Source organism: Athalia rosae, chromosome 5 (genome assembly GCF_917208135.1).
Source record: "Athalia rosae chromosome 5, iyAthRosa1.1, whole genome shotgun sequence".
NCBI lineage: Eukaryota > Metazoa > Arthropoda > Insecta > Hymenoptera > Athaliidae > Athalia > Athalia rosae.
Window position 1 is genome coordinate 2,531,518 of NC_064030.1, and position 17,006 is coordinate 2,548,523.

General features: G+C 35.9%; 4 protein-coding genes across 10 annotated transcripts in view; 3 read left to right on the plus strand and 1 right to left on the minus strand.

Annotated features, from left to right (window-relative positions):
• Positions 1–2,440, plus strand: LOC105693101 (peptidyl-prolyl cis-trans isomerase D). Its single transcript, XM_012412786.4, has 6 exons — positions 1–143; positions 261–398; positions 487–785; positions 874–1,008; positions 1,078–1,335; positions 1,421–2,440. The coding sequence occupies exons 1-6, from the start codon at positions 59–61 to the stop codon at positions 1,637–1,639; spliced, it is 1,134 nt and encodes a 377-aa protein (XP_012268209.2). The 5' UTR covers positions 1–58; the 3' UTR covers positions 1,640–2,440.
• Positions 2,058–17,006, minus strand: part of LOC105693095 (centrosomal protein of 97 kDa) — a 21,746-nt gene continuing 6,797 nt past the window's right edge. For 2 of the 5 annotated variants that reach the window (XM_048655328.1, XM_048655326.1), the window contains exons 2-14: positions 10,415–10,542; positions 10,014–10,165; positions 9,647–9,805; positions 9,465–9,566; positions 9,114–9,310; positions 8,537–8,620; positions 7,980–8,275; positions 7,496–7,588; positions 6,650–6,883; positions 5,849–6,457; positions 5,640–5,769; positions 5,346–5,559; positions 2,058–5,269 (exon numbers count right to left, since the gene is read on the minus strand). In XM_048655328.1, coding sequence (XP_048511285.1) covers positions 4,676–5,269; positions 5,346–5,559; positions 5,640–5,769; positions 5,849–6,457; positions 6,650–6,883; positions 7,496–7,588; positions 7,980–8,275; positions 8,537–8,620; positions 9,114–9,310; positions 9,465–9,566; positions 9,647–9,805; positions 10,014–10,165; positions 10,415–10,469 — 2,919 coding nt within the window. In that variant the 5' untranslated portion in view covers positions 10,470–10,542 and the 3' untranslated portion in view covers positions 2,058–4,675. Of the gene's footprint in view, positions 5,270–5,345; positions 5,560–5,639; positions 5,770–5,848; positions 6,458–6,649; positions 6,884–7,495; positions 7,589–7,979; positions 8,276–8,536; positions 8,621–9,113; positions 9,311–9,464; positions 9,567–9,646; positions 9,806–10,013; positions 10,166–10,414; positions 10,543–10,618; positions 10,756–17,006 lie in introns of those variants that run through there. The other 3 variants (XM_048655327.1, XM_048655330.1, XM_048655329.1) reach the window with 3 other exon arrangements.
• LOC105693104 (probable RNA-binding protein EIF1AD) lies at positions 10,488–15,864 on the plus strand. 3 transcript variants are annotated; one of them, XM_048655340.1, is made up of 3 exons: positions 10,488–10,635; positions 14,931–15,208; positions 15,285–15,864. In XM_048655340.1, the coding sequence occupies exons 2-3, from the start codon at positions 14,939–14,941 to the stop codon at positions 15,462–15,464; spliced, it is 450 nt and encodes a 149-aa protein (XP_048511297.1). In that variant the 5' UTR covers positions 10,488–10,635; positions 14,931–14,938; the 3' UTR covers positions 15,465–15,864. The 3 variants fall into 3 exon arrangements, with proteins under 3 accessions (XP_048511297.1, XP_012268214.1, XP_048511296.1); XM_012412791.3 differs by lacking the exon at positions 10,488–10,635 and adding an exon at positions 10,719–10,857; XM_048655339.1 differs by lacking the exon at positions 10,488–10,635 and having other exon boundaries at positions 14,620–15,208.
• LOC105693093 (DNA polymerase subunit gamma-1, mitochondrial) lies at positions 10,716–14,746 on the plus strand. The gene is made up of 2 exons (XM_012412776.3): positions 10,716–10,857; positions 10,924–14,746. The coding sequence occupies exon 2, from the start codon at positions 10,992–10,994 to the stop codon at positions 14,532–14,534; it is 3,543 nt and encodes a 1,180-aa protein (XP_012268199.2). The 5' UTR covers positions 10,716–10,857; positions 10,924–10,991; the 3' UTR covers positions 14,535–14,746.

Sequence of the window (17,006 nt, forward strand, 5' to 3'; positions counted from 1 at the left end):
AAATTGGGTATTGAGAGAAAACCCTTAGTAAGATAAGAAGAGTACAGCTTCACTAGACATGAAACGTCCCCTCGAGGAACAGGGTGATGACTCACAAAAAAACCCTATCGTGTTCCTCGATTTCACAGTTGATGATGAAAAAGGTACGGCATCATACATTTAGTTTTAAGGTTACAGTAGTACTGCGTTTTAACTAATTATCTTGGTGTGCTGTTCTCATCTCTTTCTTTATCTCTAATCATTTTCACACATCTTTGCAGTGGGGCGTGTTGTGTTAGAGCTATTCAAGAATGTAGCTCCAAGGACAGTAGAAAATTTCAGAGCTCTATGTACTGGGGAGTATGGGACTGGATTGAATGGAAAGCCTTTGCACTATAAAGGCTCTATCATCCACAAAGGTAAATTTAATGATGAATATTTGCTACCTGTTGATGGTCTATACAGTGACATATCAATTTTCAACTGACAAGTTCTTCATTTCTGCAGTGATCCCACAGTGCATGATTCAAGGTGGAGATATCATAAACTTTGACGGATCTGGTGGAGAAAGTATTTATGGGCCTCACTTTGAAGATGAGAGTTTTGAGAAAAAAAATACTGAGGCTGGATACCTTGTCATGGTTAATGAAGGATCAAGAAACTCAAATAGCTCCCAGTTTGTTATTACTTCTATTCCTTGCCCACATCTAGATGAGACAAATGTTGTTTTTGGAAAAGTACTTAAAGGAATGGGTATTGTGACAGAACTAAACGAAGTTCCAACCATAAAAGATGTTCCACAGCAGGTGAGTAACCAATTTTCGTCATAAATTTCATGTGGATTGCATGTTATTGTATACATAATGTAGATAATAATTCATGCATAAATTTCAGGTAATTCGCATTGTGGACTGCGGAGAGCTTGGTCAAGGTAAATCTTGGGGCTTAGAGGAAGAAGATGGAACAGCAGATGTGTATCCACCTTGGCCGGATGATTGGGATCATGACTTATTTGTCGATAAACTTGATGTAGGATTTCTTGTTTGTAACAGGTAGTCAAGTTTTGGAGGTAGCGAAAATATATGACGTTATTTACAGAATGTTTACATGGGAAATGTTGTGATGAGAATTAAAGATTCTGGTAACCACTATTTTTCGAAGAAAGATTACATAGTTGCAGAGAGAAAATATAAAAAAGCGTTAAGATATATCGATTGGATGGCAAAGCTGAAGGATCTAATTAAACAGCCTGGTGCAATTGATCCGGCTGAGCTCAAAGTGCAAACTCTGTCAAATTTAGCCGCAGTTAAATTGAAACGCGACCAATATAGAGAAGCTTTGAAAATCTGTAACAAGGTGAAAATATGCCCTATTCAGAACAATTGATGCATATTCATTTCCGGCAAGGTATACTACGTATTCCCATTTCATATTTTTTCAGGTACTGGACTTGGATAGAAAGAATTGCAAAGCTATGTACAGAAGAGGATTAGCCCAGATGGGATTAAATGAACATCAACTTGCTCTGAGAGATATGAAACAAGCGTTGGAAGGGATGCCTAATAATAAACAAATAATCAGAGAAATGGATAAAGTCAACAAGGTCATACAGTCTTATTTGGTATACGAGAAAAAAATATGCTCGAAAATGTTCAAATAACTCAACGTGTCATTGCTTCGTCCAGAGGAGCAGACTTCTGTAATCATGATTATATTGGTTCTCTATGCCTCCTTTATCTTTGCCTTGAAGCACCACGAATACTTGGGTGTGTGAAGAACACATGGCTGATGATAATACAAACAGATTAATATTCGCAGTTGGCGATTGGACGACTCATAAAAATATCGAGTTCTATAGAGGCGTTGGAATTGAAATTCGAGGTAAATTAATAATATATGATTATCTTACAATGGCATTCGTTAGAAATTTGGTATCGTTATGAAACTATAGGGTAAGAGAATCGTTTGCAGGATTTTCGTGAGTTGAATGTTTTGGAGTATTTAGGATTTTATAAAAGTAAGACAAAAAGCAATGTTGGACGACAACGAAAGGCTACAAAGTTTAAAAATCGGGACACAAAGTGATTATATTATGTATTTATTTGCTCGTGAACGTGCCGTTTGTGCATATATGGAATCATTGTCTGTATATTTTGTCTGTATGAATTAGATATATATGATATTACATAGTAATCTGGTTACCAATTGGATTTTTGATTTAATTCAGTCGAAGACACAAGTGTAATGGTTAGCGTAATGGTGGATATTTTTCCCAAGAAACTATAATTATTAAACAATGGTGTATTTCCCCTTAATATGGAAAATAATTTACCTATGCCATGATGGATAGTGGCTTCTTCACAGAAAAAAATTATCCATGATCAAAATTATCTGATTCATACAGACCTTCTAGTATCACTAACTACTGAAATGATTAATAAAAATTATTGTACATTTTTAACGGGGTTTTCTCTACATGTTTCATCCAGAACTGATTAAAGTTTTCTATCACGGAGTATTACATTTGTATGGTAGTATTTTCGTAACGGAAAATTTCTATTCTGGATTACATTCCAATTTCCGAAACGAACCTATACTTCTTATCACACTGTAGGTATTACTGTTAGTTTGCATAGCTTACTCAACATCTATGTTTTGTCTAAAGCAATCATATTTGTAATTAGCTTCCCTAAATATACTAAAAACGAAGCTTTTGAAACTTTACCAAGCAATGAATGTATAGTTTCAGAATCATGAAGGGAATTTAGACTCTTCAATTTCATCGCATTTACAGATCTTGGACAAAATAATGATAAATCGCAGTATCCTTTAACTGCCATCCGCAACTTTGCCTCATATAAGTGTATTGGATGTAATAAACGCACGATATTGTATCTAGTAGCCAGTTTCAGATGCATTCCTGCACATTGGATAAATATTTTAACAATTTTGTAGACAAGCGTCATGAGTTCAGAACTTTCATACATGTTATAAGATACATTATTCGAGAATCTATCTCATATGGCAGTTATCTGAGACTTAATTTTCATGGTCTTATTTCAACTTGTGAGATTTTTATGTCAAATTGGTAATTATCTCTACACGTTTTTCTACCGTATTTAAACATAGCATAAACATATGATGATTTTCAACAAAACGTTACAAAAATGTTGGAATCTTGGAGAATATAACCATGTCACTAAAGAAGTGTACGAATAATATTATTTGCTATGATCCTTGGGAGAAATAAATTAGGTATATTTCCATAACTTAATGTATCACTAGTTTCCTATGACAAATTACTAATTACCTGGAGGTAACGTGGTAGTCTACCGGATAAAGATGTCGACAACTAGCTGAAAGAGCTAAGATTCAACAATTTTATTGCCCTTCAAATCGAGTAACTCATGTGTATCAGTTTACTTTCTAATGCATAATAATTTTTACGTATTGCCAGACGAATCATAAAAATCATTCTGAAGAATTATTGACAAAGTTTTATAGAAAATACTTTATTTCTGTACTGAATTAATCGGACGTCTCATCGTTATACGAAATATCAGGAGCTATTCCCATTTTGTGAGAAATACACAGTGTCACTAGATTCGATTTGCAGCATTTACCACATCAAACAGTAACTTTGTAACAATGTCTATGAGATTAATAGTACGCTCAAGCGTATAGAAGCTAAAGTATTGACTAGGGTCGAGGATAATTTCCAAAAGTTTTAATTAGCAAGTGCCGAATCACGAAAATCCTGCACCATGATTGCTAGTATTTATACAAGCTGTTTTGGTAACGGAATTAGATACAGTATGTTTTTAAAACAATTACAATTGTGAATATTATCGACTTAAGACCAGTAATATCCCATGCACTTTACTTGATCAATCGATTATTAAACTCTAGATCGACCTTGAAATTACTAGATGAGATGCAAGAGTTGTCAAACCAGATCGAATTGCTTAATAATTAGATTTTTGGACGTATCTCAGATTTCCTACATTTAAAATTGGTTTGAGTAGTTTTTCTGGAAATCAGAGCAACTTCTTTTTTCCGAGCGATCATTCATCATATGACGAGTACGCTGAATGAATTTGAATAATTCGAAAGGAGAGCAAACAATGAAAATATGAGTTAACAGACTCTTATGTCTGTTCATCCGTCGTATTCACTTTCGCGGTATTTTGACATTCAAATTTCCAAATGCTAAGAATTTTTGTTTGCTTTTCATCTTAATTAACTGAAAATTATAGTTCAAATTTTTCGCAAGATTCCTTAAGTTACTTATATATAGGTAATATCTATTTCTCTTTGGTAAAGTTACTTTTGGTGTATATGGGCATTATGTACAAGTAGGCGTTTTTGCGCAAGCATAAAATATAGCAAATCTGGTGTTAAAAATTCTGTGGTTATTATTTTTCCATACGGCTAATGCGAGAAAATATCGTTTCTCTTTCATCTTTTCACCATTATGGTGCTTCGTGCAAATTCACCAAAATGGTAGATGTTTTATTTTCGCAGAAAGCAGTGTATGACAATATGATTAGTAAATTATAACGTTATGCTGCTGCTTCTGAATGTCAGTTTCACACTTGGCACAAATTAATATCAAAATTTGTACCAGTTTGCGGAGTTTTGTCACTAAAATACCATCATGATGATCTCACCTCATTTTTTTCTTCACGCGATAAATTTATTCGACTGGACAATTCAAGCTACTATGCTCTTCAGAATCTTTTTCTTTTTCGCTATTCGCATCGCTTTCTCGTCTACTCTCCGTTTTAATGAGACTATGCAATTCTTTGCATAAAGTTTCTTCGCAAACTTCGCCATCAATAGTAGACTCTTTGATAACATCTTTGTATTCGATTTCCACCTCCCTCTCCATATCCTTGTACTCATTTTCCATTATTTCTTCACAGCTTTTGAATACATCAGGATTTTCATTAGAATTGAGAAAGTCTGGATTTTCGTTTGAATTTAAAATGTCTGTGTTTATTTCGTCGTCAGTTGTGTCTGTTGATTGTGAAACTTTCTTCAGTACGCTGTCCACCAAATTTGATGCAAAACTCTTATTCTCACTTCCTTCATGTATGGTTTGCTGGATTGGTAAAGATTGTGGTCTGTTGGCCCTTGCATAAGGAAAAGTATTGGCTTCACCTGCAGGTGTGTGAACTGCGGATATTTCAGTTTGAGTCCCTACGCCATGATCAAATGGGATAGACTTAGGTTGCATGTTTGACATGCAGCGTTTGATCTCTGACATAGAATCTTGTAATTGTTGTACCTGCCAAGAAATGTAATGCCTGTAGTAACTTGGTACTATAAAAATAATTGTAGTAATCGAATCATTTTTTACGCACCTGTGAATGTAGCAAAGTACATGTTTGAGCAAGATTGTTGACAACTTCTGTATTAGCGTGTGAATTTCCTTCGCCATCTCCAGTAGCAACACCCCCGGGCTGAAGACTGACTACTTTTTTCCAAAGCGCATTTATTGCTTGCATTTGTAAAAGTTGTAACTTATGTTCACTTTCCAAAGCTGTTCTAGTGGCTTCCATATCAGTTGATAATTTTCTGTTACAAGCGAAAATGGTACAATAAGATTGGAGAAATATTCTGAATAACAGAATTAACACTTGGTTCTTCTTACTTACTGAATGTATTTATTTGTTCTCATCATTTCAATACTTTTTAATATGTTAGTTGCCTTTTTATTCAAATTACGGGTACGGTAGCCTCGCCACAATCTTTGTATGCAAATAGCTGCCTTTTCTGTTTGATCTTCTGGAGTTGAAATTATAGATATGATGTGTAAGAAGCATGCAGAGTTTTCATGTACATATCTTAGAAATTTTGTTCTCACCCTTGTTTGTATCTTCTTGACGTCGCTGATTAGCTCGATGCCGAATTCCATCTAACTTTGCTTGACAAACTTCACTATCTTCGTCGCTACTCATTGTGATGTTGTTGTCTCCATCTCCATCTTTTCCTCGTCTACCCAAATTAGACCGCCCTTTTTCTGTAGCACTTTTGGGCCTATTGATACTTCTGCTCAAATTTGGTGAACTTTTCATATTCTTCTTAATCGGTAAAGTTTTACTTTGAACGTAGTTGTTGATCTTAACACTATGCGGATATTTTCCGTTAGCGTTTGTCATAATGGTTTTCGAGATGTTAGATTTGCCAGTAGTGCAATTTGACGCAGAGTTACTTTTGACCAGGACATTGGATTTCAGAAGCCCTAAATTTGTTTTTGCTATAGGATTAGGTGTACTTGTGACTGACACTACTTTGGCAGTGTTATCGGGACAAAGTTTAGCAGGAATTGTGGTCTGAATAGGAGAACTTAGTTTACTAGGAGGAGTTTTTGGTAAAATACGTGAAAGGCCAGATGGGGGTCTGAAATCCGGACTCATGAGTGATTCTGGAACTGGTACCAACTTTGTTGCAGCTTGCAACGGACTTGAGGTTTCTGTAATGATTTGATTAGATATCAATTATTACTAGAAGAAAGAAATGCATAAAAATTAAAGCAACATTTGATTAACAGACACTAACAATCTTGCAAGTTTGTTGAAGTGCTTATCATGCAAAAATACACTCTTCTATTGAATAAAATACAAGATTATTAGCAATTATGCGAAAAAAATTTGAATATATTCACCTTCCACATCTTGCAGCGGAGCTCCTTCCTGGTGTGATAATTTATAGCTTAGACTACTGCTGAGCATATTGGGATCTAAACTTTGCGTCATTAATACATCGTCTCCTCCTAAAAGCGAGTGACAGCTACTAGATGTAACGTTGGGACCATGACAAGATGCTACCATTGGATCAGGATGGCAGCTGGGTAATATTCGATCTGGTGATCTTATTCTCATTGAGTTTCGTGATGAACCTATAGGAAGGGAATCGTTTTCACTTTTGAAAACAATTATTCTTCGTTGTTGTATCAAAGTGCTTGAAAGATTTTTACGCTAGCTCAGCTAGCTGATGCGTGCAAATGATAAGTGTGATGATTTCTTTCTACTTCTGATTGGTAATCCTAGATGTATTTCTTCAACGATTTTTTTCATCTCCATTTCAACTCCAAACAATACTGCAGAAGCATCTTTGAACCATAATGATGAACACTTATTATTTACTCAAGCTTCAAAGTTTAACGCATATACGAATTTGTTATAATTGATAGGGGGGGGGGGTATGAAGCTGAGCTACCAGAATGTACCAATGTTGAATCACAGACAAAATACAAGCTGTCAAAATGAATTCCCTTAATTCAAAGAGGGTTTGTGACAAGTTGGGTTTGTACCAGAAGTCGTCGTTTCAGGTATCCCTTATTCATTCTAACTTTTCTTATAATAATCTTATGGCCATGCACTCCGTGCATACAGCCAAAACAATTCATTATTGATGGCACGTCAGGTATCAAGCTAATAATAAGCACTTGCTCAAGATAGTCTATGCTATACAGCTAAGTAATATTCAGCCAACTTTGACTTCTATGTACCTTTGCAAGGAGAATAACAGGCACAAAATTTTGCGTCGTAAAACTTTGGTGACTGTACGTTCTTTTCCTCATAATATGACAACATGGGTGCAACTGGAGAAAAAATGTGAATAAATGTGCGTGAACGTCGATATATTATTTAGGCAAATATTACAATTTAAAAAATTAACGTCAACTATCTTTGTCTACCTTGAACGACTAACGATGGTACAAAGGCGTATTGTGTATGAGCGTGTATACATGATGTATTGATGCTAACAACTAAAACAAAACCAATTGTAAACCTACCATAGTATAAAACTCAAGCTATAACAATTTCTGAATTTCCAAACGATATCCTCCCACACCTTGGAAAGCAATTTGGTAATTGAAAGACTTTGATTGAATTGAGAGTACGAAATACATATTATTTCTGAAGAATTATTCTGATTTCTATTATAGAATGATGAGTTGATTCCTATTTTTATAAATACAATAAACTCACTAGGTCGTCTTGGAGAGCTTGTCCTGTTTGTACTCAGTCTTCGTCTAGCTGCTGGTGATGGGCTCATTCCAACGCTACTTAGGCTGTGCACACTCCCCGTATCACTTTGTTGGTTCAACTGCTGCTGATGGTGCTGTGCTTTGCTCAGAATTAATCTCAGTTTGCGGTCTGATTCATTTTCTAGAGACTCACCCGATAGGGGGCAAACTGAGGCAAGGTAATGGGCCAGTAATGTATGTTCACCAATGCGGAACTGCCTGCCTCGCCCCTGCGAATAAAGCCACTCCGCTTTCAGGCTGAGTGGACAATAGTTGTGAAATCATATTTTGTTTTAATATATCAACTTGAGTTAGTATCTCTATGCAATGCTTATACACCAGATAGGTCCTGTCTTTTCTCTTATAATGAGTTCAGTGTGGAAGAAATTGCTTGGATCACAAATCAAACAAGTATGGTCTCATATTTTTCAACGATTAATTTGTTAATAACAAGTGTTTGAATAAAAAAAGATAGCATATCAATAGCAAGGGCTTCCGGCTATTCAATGAATGACTTACCTTTCAATTGGATCTACAGCATAGCCATCGATCGACTTTAGGCTCATACACCAATTGATAACAAATGGGCGATAGTCGAATCCACTATAAACTATTGATTAAGAATAATAGACTAATGATAAATTTCTAGTCAAACCAGTAGAATTCCGAGAAACCCTATTTATGAATTTACTAATCGGAAATATTTTTGACTATGCGCTTAAAAATTCCAACAAACTATGCTTTGAACATCAAGATTTGAAAATACTAATATAAAAATTGAAATAAGCATATCAAGGGTCTAGTCATTTTAAACTGAAAGCAGATGGAACTATTCTAAAATATTCTTCTATCAACTCCTACTAATCTAACGAATGAGCTTGAATCCAGGAGAAATATAATTTATTGTAGTAAATTGCGTTTTGATATTGATTGTAGTCGATATTTGTTGAAATTTTCATTCGAATTGTATCAATATTAATTTTTCAATGGCTCAGAATTCACAACTCAGATCAAGGTAGTTATTGATGAGTTCGAAATTCAATCAGAATAAATAAAACATTTTAGAGTTCAGTATAGTTACTAGTTAAAAGGATACATACTATTACCTGTTATACTGACACATGGGTTGTTAGCGATTGAGAAATTTACTAAATTTGTTAAATTTCCTAAGTGTGACATTTCGTTCAGATCCGTTATATTATTGTTAGCCAGTGTCAAAGTTTCTAAACATCCAGGTAAGTACCGTTCGCACTGTCGTAATGTCACTATACGATTATTGTGCAAAAATAGTTCCTAAAACCGTTTTGTTAATTGATACATCCTTTCTAGTATATTAAACTTCAAAAACTGAACGTACAAGTACTTTCAACAGTAATGGAATAAATATATTTGAGACTTGTAATTGCAATTTATAATTTCAAACTAGTACAACACGCGAATGACTCACCTTCAAGCAGCGTAAATAAGAAATATCTGACAAATGGCTTATACTGTTCTCAGATAGATCTAGGTGCTCCAATTTTGTATTTGTGTGTAAATGTTCGATGGACTGAATAAGAAAATAATTAATCGTTATATTGTCATCATAGGTATCAGTCAAAAATCTATGAGACAAAATACTGATTTTACCTTTATGTTGTTTCCAGCCAGACAGAGGGTCTGTAAGTTAGTCATATCTTTGATTCCTTCTATTGTAAGAATACCATTGTTGGCAAGATTCAATGTTACAAGATTATGGAGTTTAGATACTCCATACATACGTAATAGTTGGTTTCTTACAATTGACAACTGAAAATTCGGTTTTGTTGATTTCATTGTGAGCAAAAGTTTGTGCATGGATTCAAATAAACACAAGAGTCAGATCATAAAAGCATACTATTATAAAGCCTAGTAGAAATTTGAGGGAAATTATTGCAAAGTTAATGCTCTTGAAAAAAGTTCTGAATTTACTTCTAGTTTAGTTCATGTTCATGTAGTCCAGTTCAGTTTTGGTTACCTTTGTGATTTTGTTGTACGAATCAAGATTGTCCAGTCGCTGTAGTTCATTATCATCAACAATTAAGGTACTGATGTCAGCATCCGAAGGGCATCTGCTCAATTTTTTCAGCCCTTGACCACTCAAGTCGAGAGTATCACATATCAGGGATTCTGTTGGAAAATGTTTAAACTGATCATCAAACCTTCAGGTGTCAGTCAAGGGATTTGAAAAAATAGGATTTAAAATAAGAAACGTCAAAAGTGACAGGGTCGTAATGCGCGGGCTCGTAATAGTTTCGTGAGATTGTAGAGAAATGATAATTTAGAACTGAGGTACTTGGTTTCTTAGCATTTTATGGATGTCGAGAGCATTAAATTATGGAGTAAGAATTGTGTTAATGTACGAAATTCATTACTAACCCGTGGACGCCATGATGAACACAATAAACTGGCAGACGCCGCAAAAAGATGGCATCTGCACCAAGAGCTAGTGCATTCTGGAACCAATATGACCATAACCAAGTGTCCCACTTGAGGCTTTTTCAAATCTGTAAATTTACATGACATTGACTATTTCATAGGATTATATATCAAACCAGATTGTCTGCTTTATGAAATACAAACAGAGCTGGGGCGTTGCAGTTAAGCTATTTCATCATTAATTAACATAAATTAAAGTTATAAGCCGTTTAGAGATTGACGTGTTGCCCGATGGCATGTAATTGGCGTTGTCTGCTCACAGAGCAGCTCACTGCTGGATCTGAATGTTCTGTGACGTTTTATTTAATTTGTATGAGAACTTTTCGGGCTTCGTTGAGTCGTATCAGATACAATAATTAAGTATTAACTTCGTACGCATGCAGGTAAGAACCAATGTTTTAAAGTTATACGTATTAATTTTTAGAAATTTCACCACCACCAATTTGCAGACTACTCATTTGTCACGTGTTCGTATGCGTGTTTATTTTTGAAAGTTCGAAACTATTTGTCTCGCACAATGAAGAAGAAAATTGATTTTATCAAAAGTTGTATCAGACGTGGCTACACCAAGCATTCACGGGAAGATCGGCCAGACTTTTATAGGAAACAATTCACAACAAGGATAATCAGACTAAAGAAATCAAAAAATTCAAAATCTAACCAAACACCTTCAACCTCAAATAAGGATCCGGAGGACTGCAAAACCAAGGAAAATGATTTAAAAAATGAAAAGCCGTGCTTGACACGGGTCAATGAACTCAACATGCAAATGATTTCAAAAGGCTTATACGAACAGTTATTTAATAATGAAGTGGTCCATCGATCATCCAACGAAGAAGTGAAGCCATTGAAACAGAATCTTGATAGCTTTGGAATCAAAACGGAGGAGTGTACACGAATACCAGATGTGTCCATGAAGCTTCCGCCATTAGAGGGTAAAAATTTGGAGGAGCACTTTTACAACATTGGAAAAAAGCAAGTTCACCCTTATTTGGGAATAATAAATAATATTATCAAAGACATTCCTGCAATGCCTGAGAAGTGGATATTCCAGAAGGGATGGACTCGATATACAGAGGCGGGAACAGAGAAAGTTCCATATCCCTTGGAAACTGGGGTGATATTTGACGTGGAAGTTTGCATGAGTGCAGGACCCCTTCCAACAATGGCTACTGCTGTCAGCAACAAAGCTTGGTACAGCTGGGTATCAAAGTCACTAATTGATGGTAGCAGTATGCCGGCAGGAAGTCAGAAATTCACAACAGACCAGCTCATACCAATGGAAAGCAGTCGCGGAGAATATGGAGGTAAGCTGAATGAATTACAAAAGACACCAAAGGTCATCATTGGGCATAACGTCTCGTATGATAGATCCAAAATTAAAGAACAATACTGGCTAAATTCCACTGCTACGCGATTTGTGGACACAATGTCGATGCATATCTGTATCAGTGGAGTTACCAGCTACCAAAGAGCCTTGTTGAAAGCAGATAAACCCAATTCAGATGAACAGTGGATCCGTCAAAGCTCTTTGAACAGCTTATCAGAAGTGCACAATTTATACTGTGGATGGAAATTGGATAAAAAAATGCGGGATATGTTTGTTGAAGCAACGCTGGGTGAGATCAAAGATAATTTCCATGAATTGATGATGTACTGTGCCTCAGATGTGGTGTCGACTCATAGAGTATTGCAGAAGGTATTTCCACTGTTCAAAGAAAGGTTCCCTCATCCCGTAACGCTTGCTGGAATGCTAGAGCTAGGCACAGCGTATTTGCCAGTTAATTCAAACTGGGAACGATATTTGGAGGAATCGGAACTGACTTACAATGATTTGGATAATGAAACTAAATTCATATTGGCAAAGAAAGCTGACGAAGCATGCCGGCTACTGCACAATGATGATTACAAACGAGATCTCTGGATGTGGGATCAGGACTGGAGTACCCAGACTGTGAAGATAAAACAGAAGCTGACCAAAACTAAGTTGAAAGAAATTGAAAAGGTGGAATCGTCTAAAACAAAGGAGTTGTCAGACATTGAAAAATATCTAACTGATGGTGAGGATGAAACAGACCCACTGGATGAAAAATTTGCATACTTATCAGCCACTAAACATTATCTTCCTGCCAAAATGCCTCACAAACCAGGCTATCCTCAATGGTATAGAAAACTATGTCCGAAAAAAACGGATGATGATTGGGCACCCGGTCCACAAAATATTAGTACAACCATGCAGATCACTCCAAAATTATTGAGACTGTCCTGGGAAAATTATCCGTTACATTACATCAAAGAACACGGTTGGGGGTTTCTGGTACCTTATAATGAAAATCCAGATGGTGAAACCCAAGTACCATTAAAGGAATTGTTTGAGCAGTGCCCATTATTGAATAATAGTCACCGAGACACTGATACAGATTATTTAATGCAAACTCTTCGGTTAGATGTACAAGATGACTTGGGTAAAACTGAGTTTTGGAGGCATAAAAAGAAGCAGAATCCTGTCGAGCATATTTACAAAGGTACTGGAGTCTGGTGTAATATCGACATTGATGGTTGTTGTTGGTTCTTCAAGTTGCCCCACAAAAATGGAAATGCACACAATGTTGGGAACCCCTTGGCTAGAGATTTTTTAAATAAATTCTCTGAAAACGTTTTGACTGGGTCTGACTCTAGTGCACAGAAAGTTCTGCAAATAGCAAGAATGCTTTCATATTGGCGAAATAACAGAGCCAGAATATTCTCTCAGACTGTGGTATGGTTGAATAAGAAAGATATGCCTAGTATACCTAAAAAATTGAGGCTAAATGACACTGTTATTGAACATGATCCAAGTCACATGCAGTATGGGGCAATTTTACCGCAAGTTGTTGTTTCCGGTACGCTAACTCGCAGAGCTGTTGAGTCAACTTGGATGACGGCTTCAAATGCTCATAAGGAACGAGTGGGTTCAGAGTTACGAGCTATGATACAAGCACCTCCTGGATATAATATTGTTGGCGCTGATGTTGACTCACAAGAACTTTGGATAGCATCTGTTCTTGGTGATGCTCAGTGCGCACAAATTCATGGGGCGACACCTTTTGGATGGATGACTTTGATTGGCACTAAAGCAAACGAAACCGATATGCACAGTGTCACAGCAAAAGCAGTTGGGATATCAAGAGATCAAGCAAAAGTAATAAACTATGCGAGAATTTATGGAGCAGGTCAAAAATTTGCCACTGAATTATTGAAACAGTTTAATCCATCCATGCCAGAATCTGAAGCCATCTCCAAGTCTCAGAAAATGTTTGCTATGACTAAAGGAAAAAGAGTTTACCGTTTGAAATCTGAATATATTGGCGAAGATCTTGAAGATGTACCCTACTCAAGTTATAACGCCATCAGATTAGCAAAAGCATATGGAAAAACTGTTCAAGAGATGTTTGGAAATAGTCGATGGATTGGTGGCACAGAGTCTGCTATGTTTAATCGCCTTGAAGAAATTGCTACGAATCCAAAGCCTGTTACACCATTCCTAAATGGCCGGTTGAGCCGTGCTCTAGAGCCTGAGAATGAAGGAGGAGATAAATATTTGCCAACAAGAGTGAATTGGGTTGTTCAAGGCGGAGCTGTTGACTTTTTACATTTAATGCTTGTCTGCATGAGATGGTTAATGAAAGACAAGGCTCGTTTTTGTTTGTCATTCCATGATGAAATTAGATATCTAGTCCCTTCTCAGTATAAATACAATGCCGCTTTAGCTATGCACATGACTAATTTGTTCACCAGATCATTTTGCGCATTTAAATTAGGGTTGAAGGATCTCCCTATGTCTGTTGCTTTCTTTACTTCGGTAGAAGTAGATACTGTTTTACGAAAAGAATCAAGTCACGATTGTAAAACACCATCTAATCCTCATGGATTGCAAAATGGTTACGGAGTACCTATAGGCGAAAGCTTAGACATACATCGAACTTTGCAAAAGTCTGGGGGTGTCTTAGTTGCTGAATGTTCTGCAACTGGCTCAAAAATCAAACTAAAAAAAAACAAAGACGATTGTACTAAGGTTTAAAATTTAATGAGCAGGAATTTATATTGTATAGCTTTGAATAGCTTCTTTTCATTTAATTGTAACTTATTACTTGACTCTCAGTTTGTAAATACTTCCACACATTCAAATATTGAATGGATACGTGTTGTATTAATTTGTCATAAATGCACCAAATCTCCTGACTTTGTGTATCTACATATGTTGATAGGTATTAAATGTTATCAAATTTTGGATACTCTGTGTTTCTTATTGATTGACCTAGCCCTTGGTAAATGTGGTGCATGAAGCAAATAATAAGTAGTTCACTTGAGTGAATACTGAATAGCTTTAGTCTACTTGTCTCTGACTGTGAGTTTTATTTTCATCAGAACACATCCATGGTTAGAATAGCTATCTTAATCTGATTCTCATGTTTAGATTTGAAGATGTCTAAAGCAACGAAACGGAAGCACGTCGTCAGAGAGATCAAGGAGAATTTGAGTGTACCCACAGAATCTCAGTCTATAGTTCGAATGATTGCATCAAGAGGTAATAATCTTCATGAAGTCAGCAATCCAGCTGGTGATAGTTACTTAGTCTCAATGCCGACCAAATACCGCAAAAACATATGGATTAAAATGGGAGACTATGTTCTGGTAGAGCCAATAGCTGAAGGGGACAAAGTTAAAGCAGAGATAGTAACGATACTGACTAAGGTAATTATGCTTTATCTAGATCATGTTATTACGATTGATATCCAAATTCTTTGATGTAATAATTCGTAATTTTCAGGAACACATTAAGTTTTACCGATCGAGAAATTGTTGGCCCAAAGAGTTTGACCACGTTAACAAACAAGGCGAAAATGACGAAGAGGAAGATTTATTCATAAATACTAATAGACGACCACAAAATCATGACACAACAGAAACTGAGAGTGATACAAGTTCGGAAGTGTCAGATTCAGATTGATGATTTGATCCCTAGCGCTATTCTTATTCATTATCAGAATAGATATTTATTCTTGCATATAAGAAATGATTAATCGCGCGTGTTCTTAGTATACAAAAACTGTTATAAGTATATTCCACTCAAAACTGATATATTTTTAATATTCAATCTACTTTCATGATATTGCGTGTGTACCTTGTTAGTTAAAAGAATAAGATCATGTAAATTAGGTCCAGAGTATCTTCCATCACTGTTTGATATCTTTCGAGAGTTATACATAGGCATTTATTTATATTGATCATATGTATTATACATATATTAGACGAAAGATAAGAAACTTCACGTTCTTTCGTGGATGTGTTCAAATGTACAACCTACGGAAAATCAAACATGTAAAATAATGAATCATTACCGAATCCAATTTTTTGAGTTGATTGATCATTGAAGGTAATAGTTAGGGCTCCATATTCAATTTACCTGAAAACTAAGGTGAAGTATACCCATTGCTCATTACTGGATAAAATTAAGCCTGGAAATACGCCTTGTTTGATTGTGGTGAGAACTTGATTAAAACTCGATCAGGGCTATCCATATCCGCTGGTGTACTAATTCCCAAAATATTTATCTCAGAGTTAACAGTATCGCCGTGGATACATCAGATTCATTTTCAGACGGCAAGTATTCAAATTATTTGAAGACTCGTTTAAGCCGAGTATGGATACATACTGTGCGAGAGTAGACGCAGCTAATATGGAAAACTCTCAATGGCACAGAGTGGATGAAAATACTGCAGTATTTATGTAGGTCTTCGTTTTTCAGATCACGATGCACTAGATATTTTATATTTCTGAATAAACTCCCTGTATCAACCCCATGGGATTAAACCGATCCTGTACCTACCTCTATTCAATTTACTAACGCTCGATGTCCTACACTTATACAGACATATGTTATGAGGTGTTTGTAAGTATGTCCGATGAATAAAGGCAGACCTGCGAAGCAAAAAATTTTGGTCAATCGGAAACCAAAATTTTTGAATGAATGATTGCATTCTTATGATTCATCTCATTCGACCCATCCATGTCGCTCTGGCTTACAATGACCCAAGCTTCAACTTGAATGTCAAATATCAGTCGGATCTCATTTTGTATAATTTTGTGTGGGTATGCGTTACTTCATGAACGTCGCTCTCGAATTCAATTCAGAAAAATTTGGAAATCGAAAAAGTTGTGACTTTTTTTCAGAGAGAATAAAATTGTCAGGTCTTGACAAATTCACGATCTTCTGGTCCATGTTGTCATTTGATTTCATGTAAAATAGGTTCTGCTAAAAACCCCACAATTTTAAATATCGTTATGCCGTTTTTAGTTCGCATTCAGAGGAATAGAAGTTTCCGTACAACTTAATTACATTGAAAAAACGGCCAGGTCAGTTAGACTAATTTGTGACTATAACGTCATTCAATTGCGAGGTGTTACGAGCAAGGGTTTAATTTACAGATATATATTTATCATGCAGATTTTGATCTTGTTCCCCTGACATACTAGGACATCTGAATGTTCA

Coding starts and splice junctions, on each gene's coding strand:
- LOC105693101 (XM_012412786.4), top strand. CDS start 59: ATGAAACGTCCCCTCGAGGAACAGGGTGATGACTCACAAAAAAACCCT. Junction 144..260: donor CACAGTTGATGATGAAAAAG/GTACGGCATCAT, acceptor ACATCTTTGCAG/TGGGGCGTGTTGTGTTAGAG. Junction 786..873: donor TAAAAGATGTTCCACAGCAG/GTGAGTAACCAA, acceptor CATAAATTTCAG/GTAATTCGCATTGTGGACTG.
- LOC105693093 (XM_012412776.3), top strand. CDS start 10,992: ATGAAGAAGAAAATTGATTTTATCAAAAGTTGTATCAGACGTGGCTAC.
- LOC105693104 (XM_048655340.1), top strand. CDS start 14,939: ATGTCTAAAGCAACGAAACGGAAGCACGTCGTCAGAGAGATCAAGGAG. Junction 15,209..15,284: donor TAGTAACGATACTGACTAAG/GTAATTATGCTT, acceptor CGTAATTTTCAG/GAACACATTAAGTTTTACCG.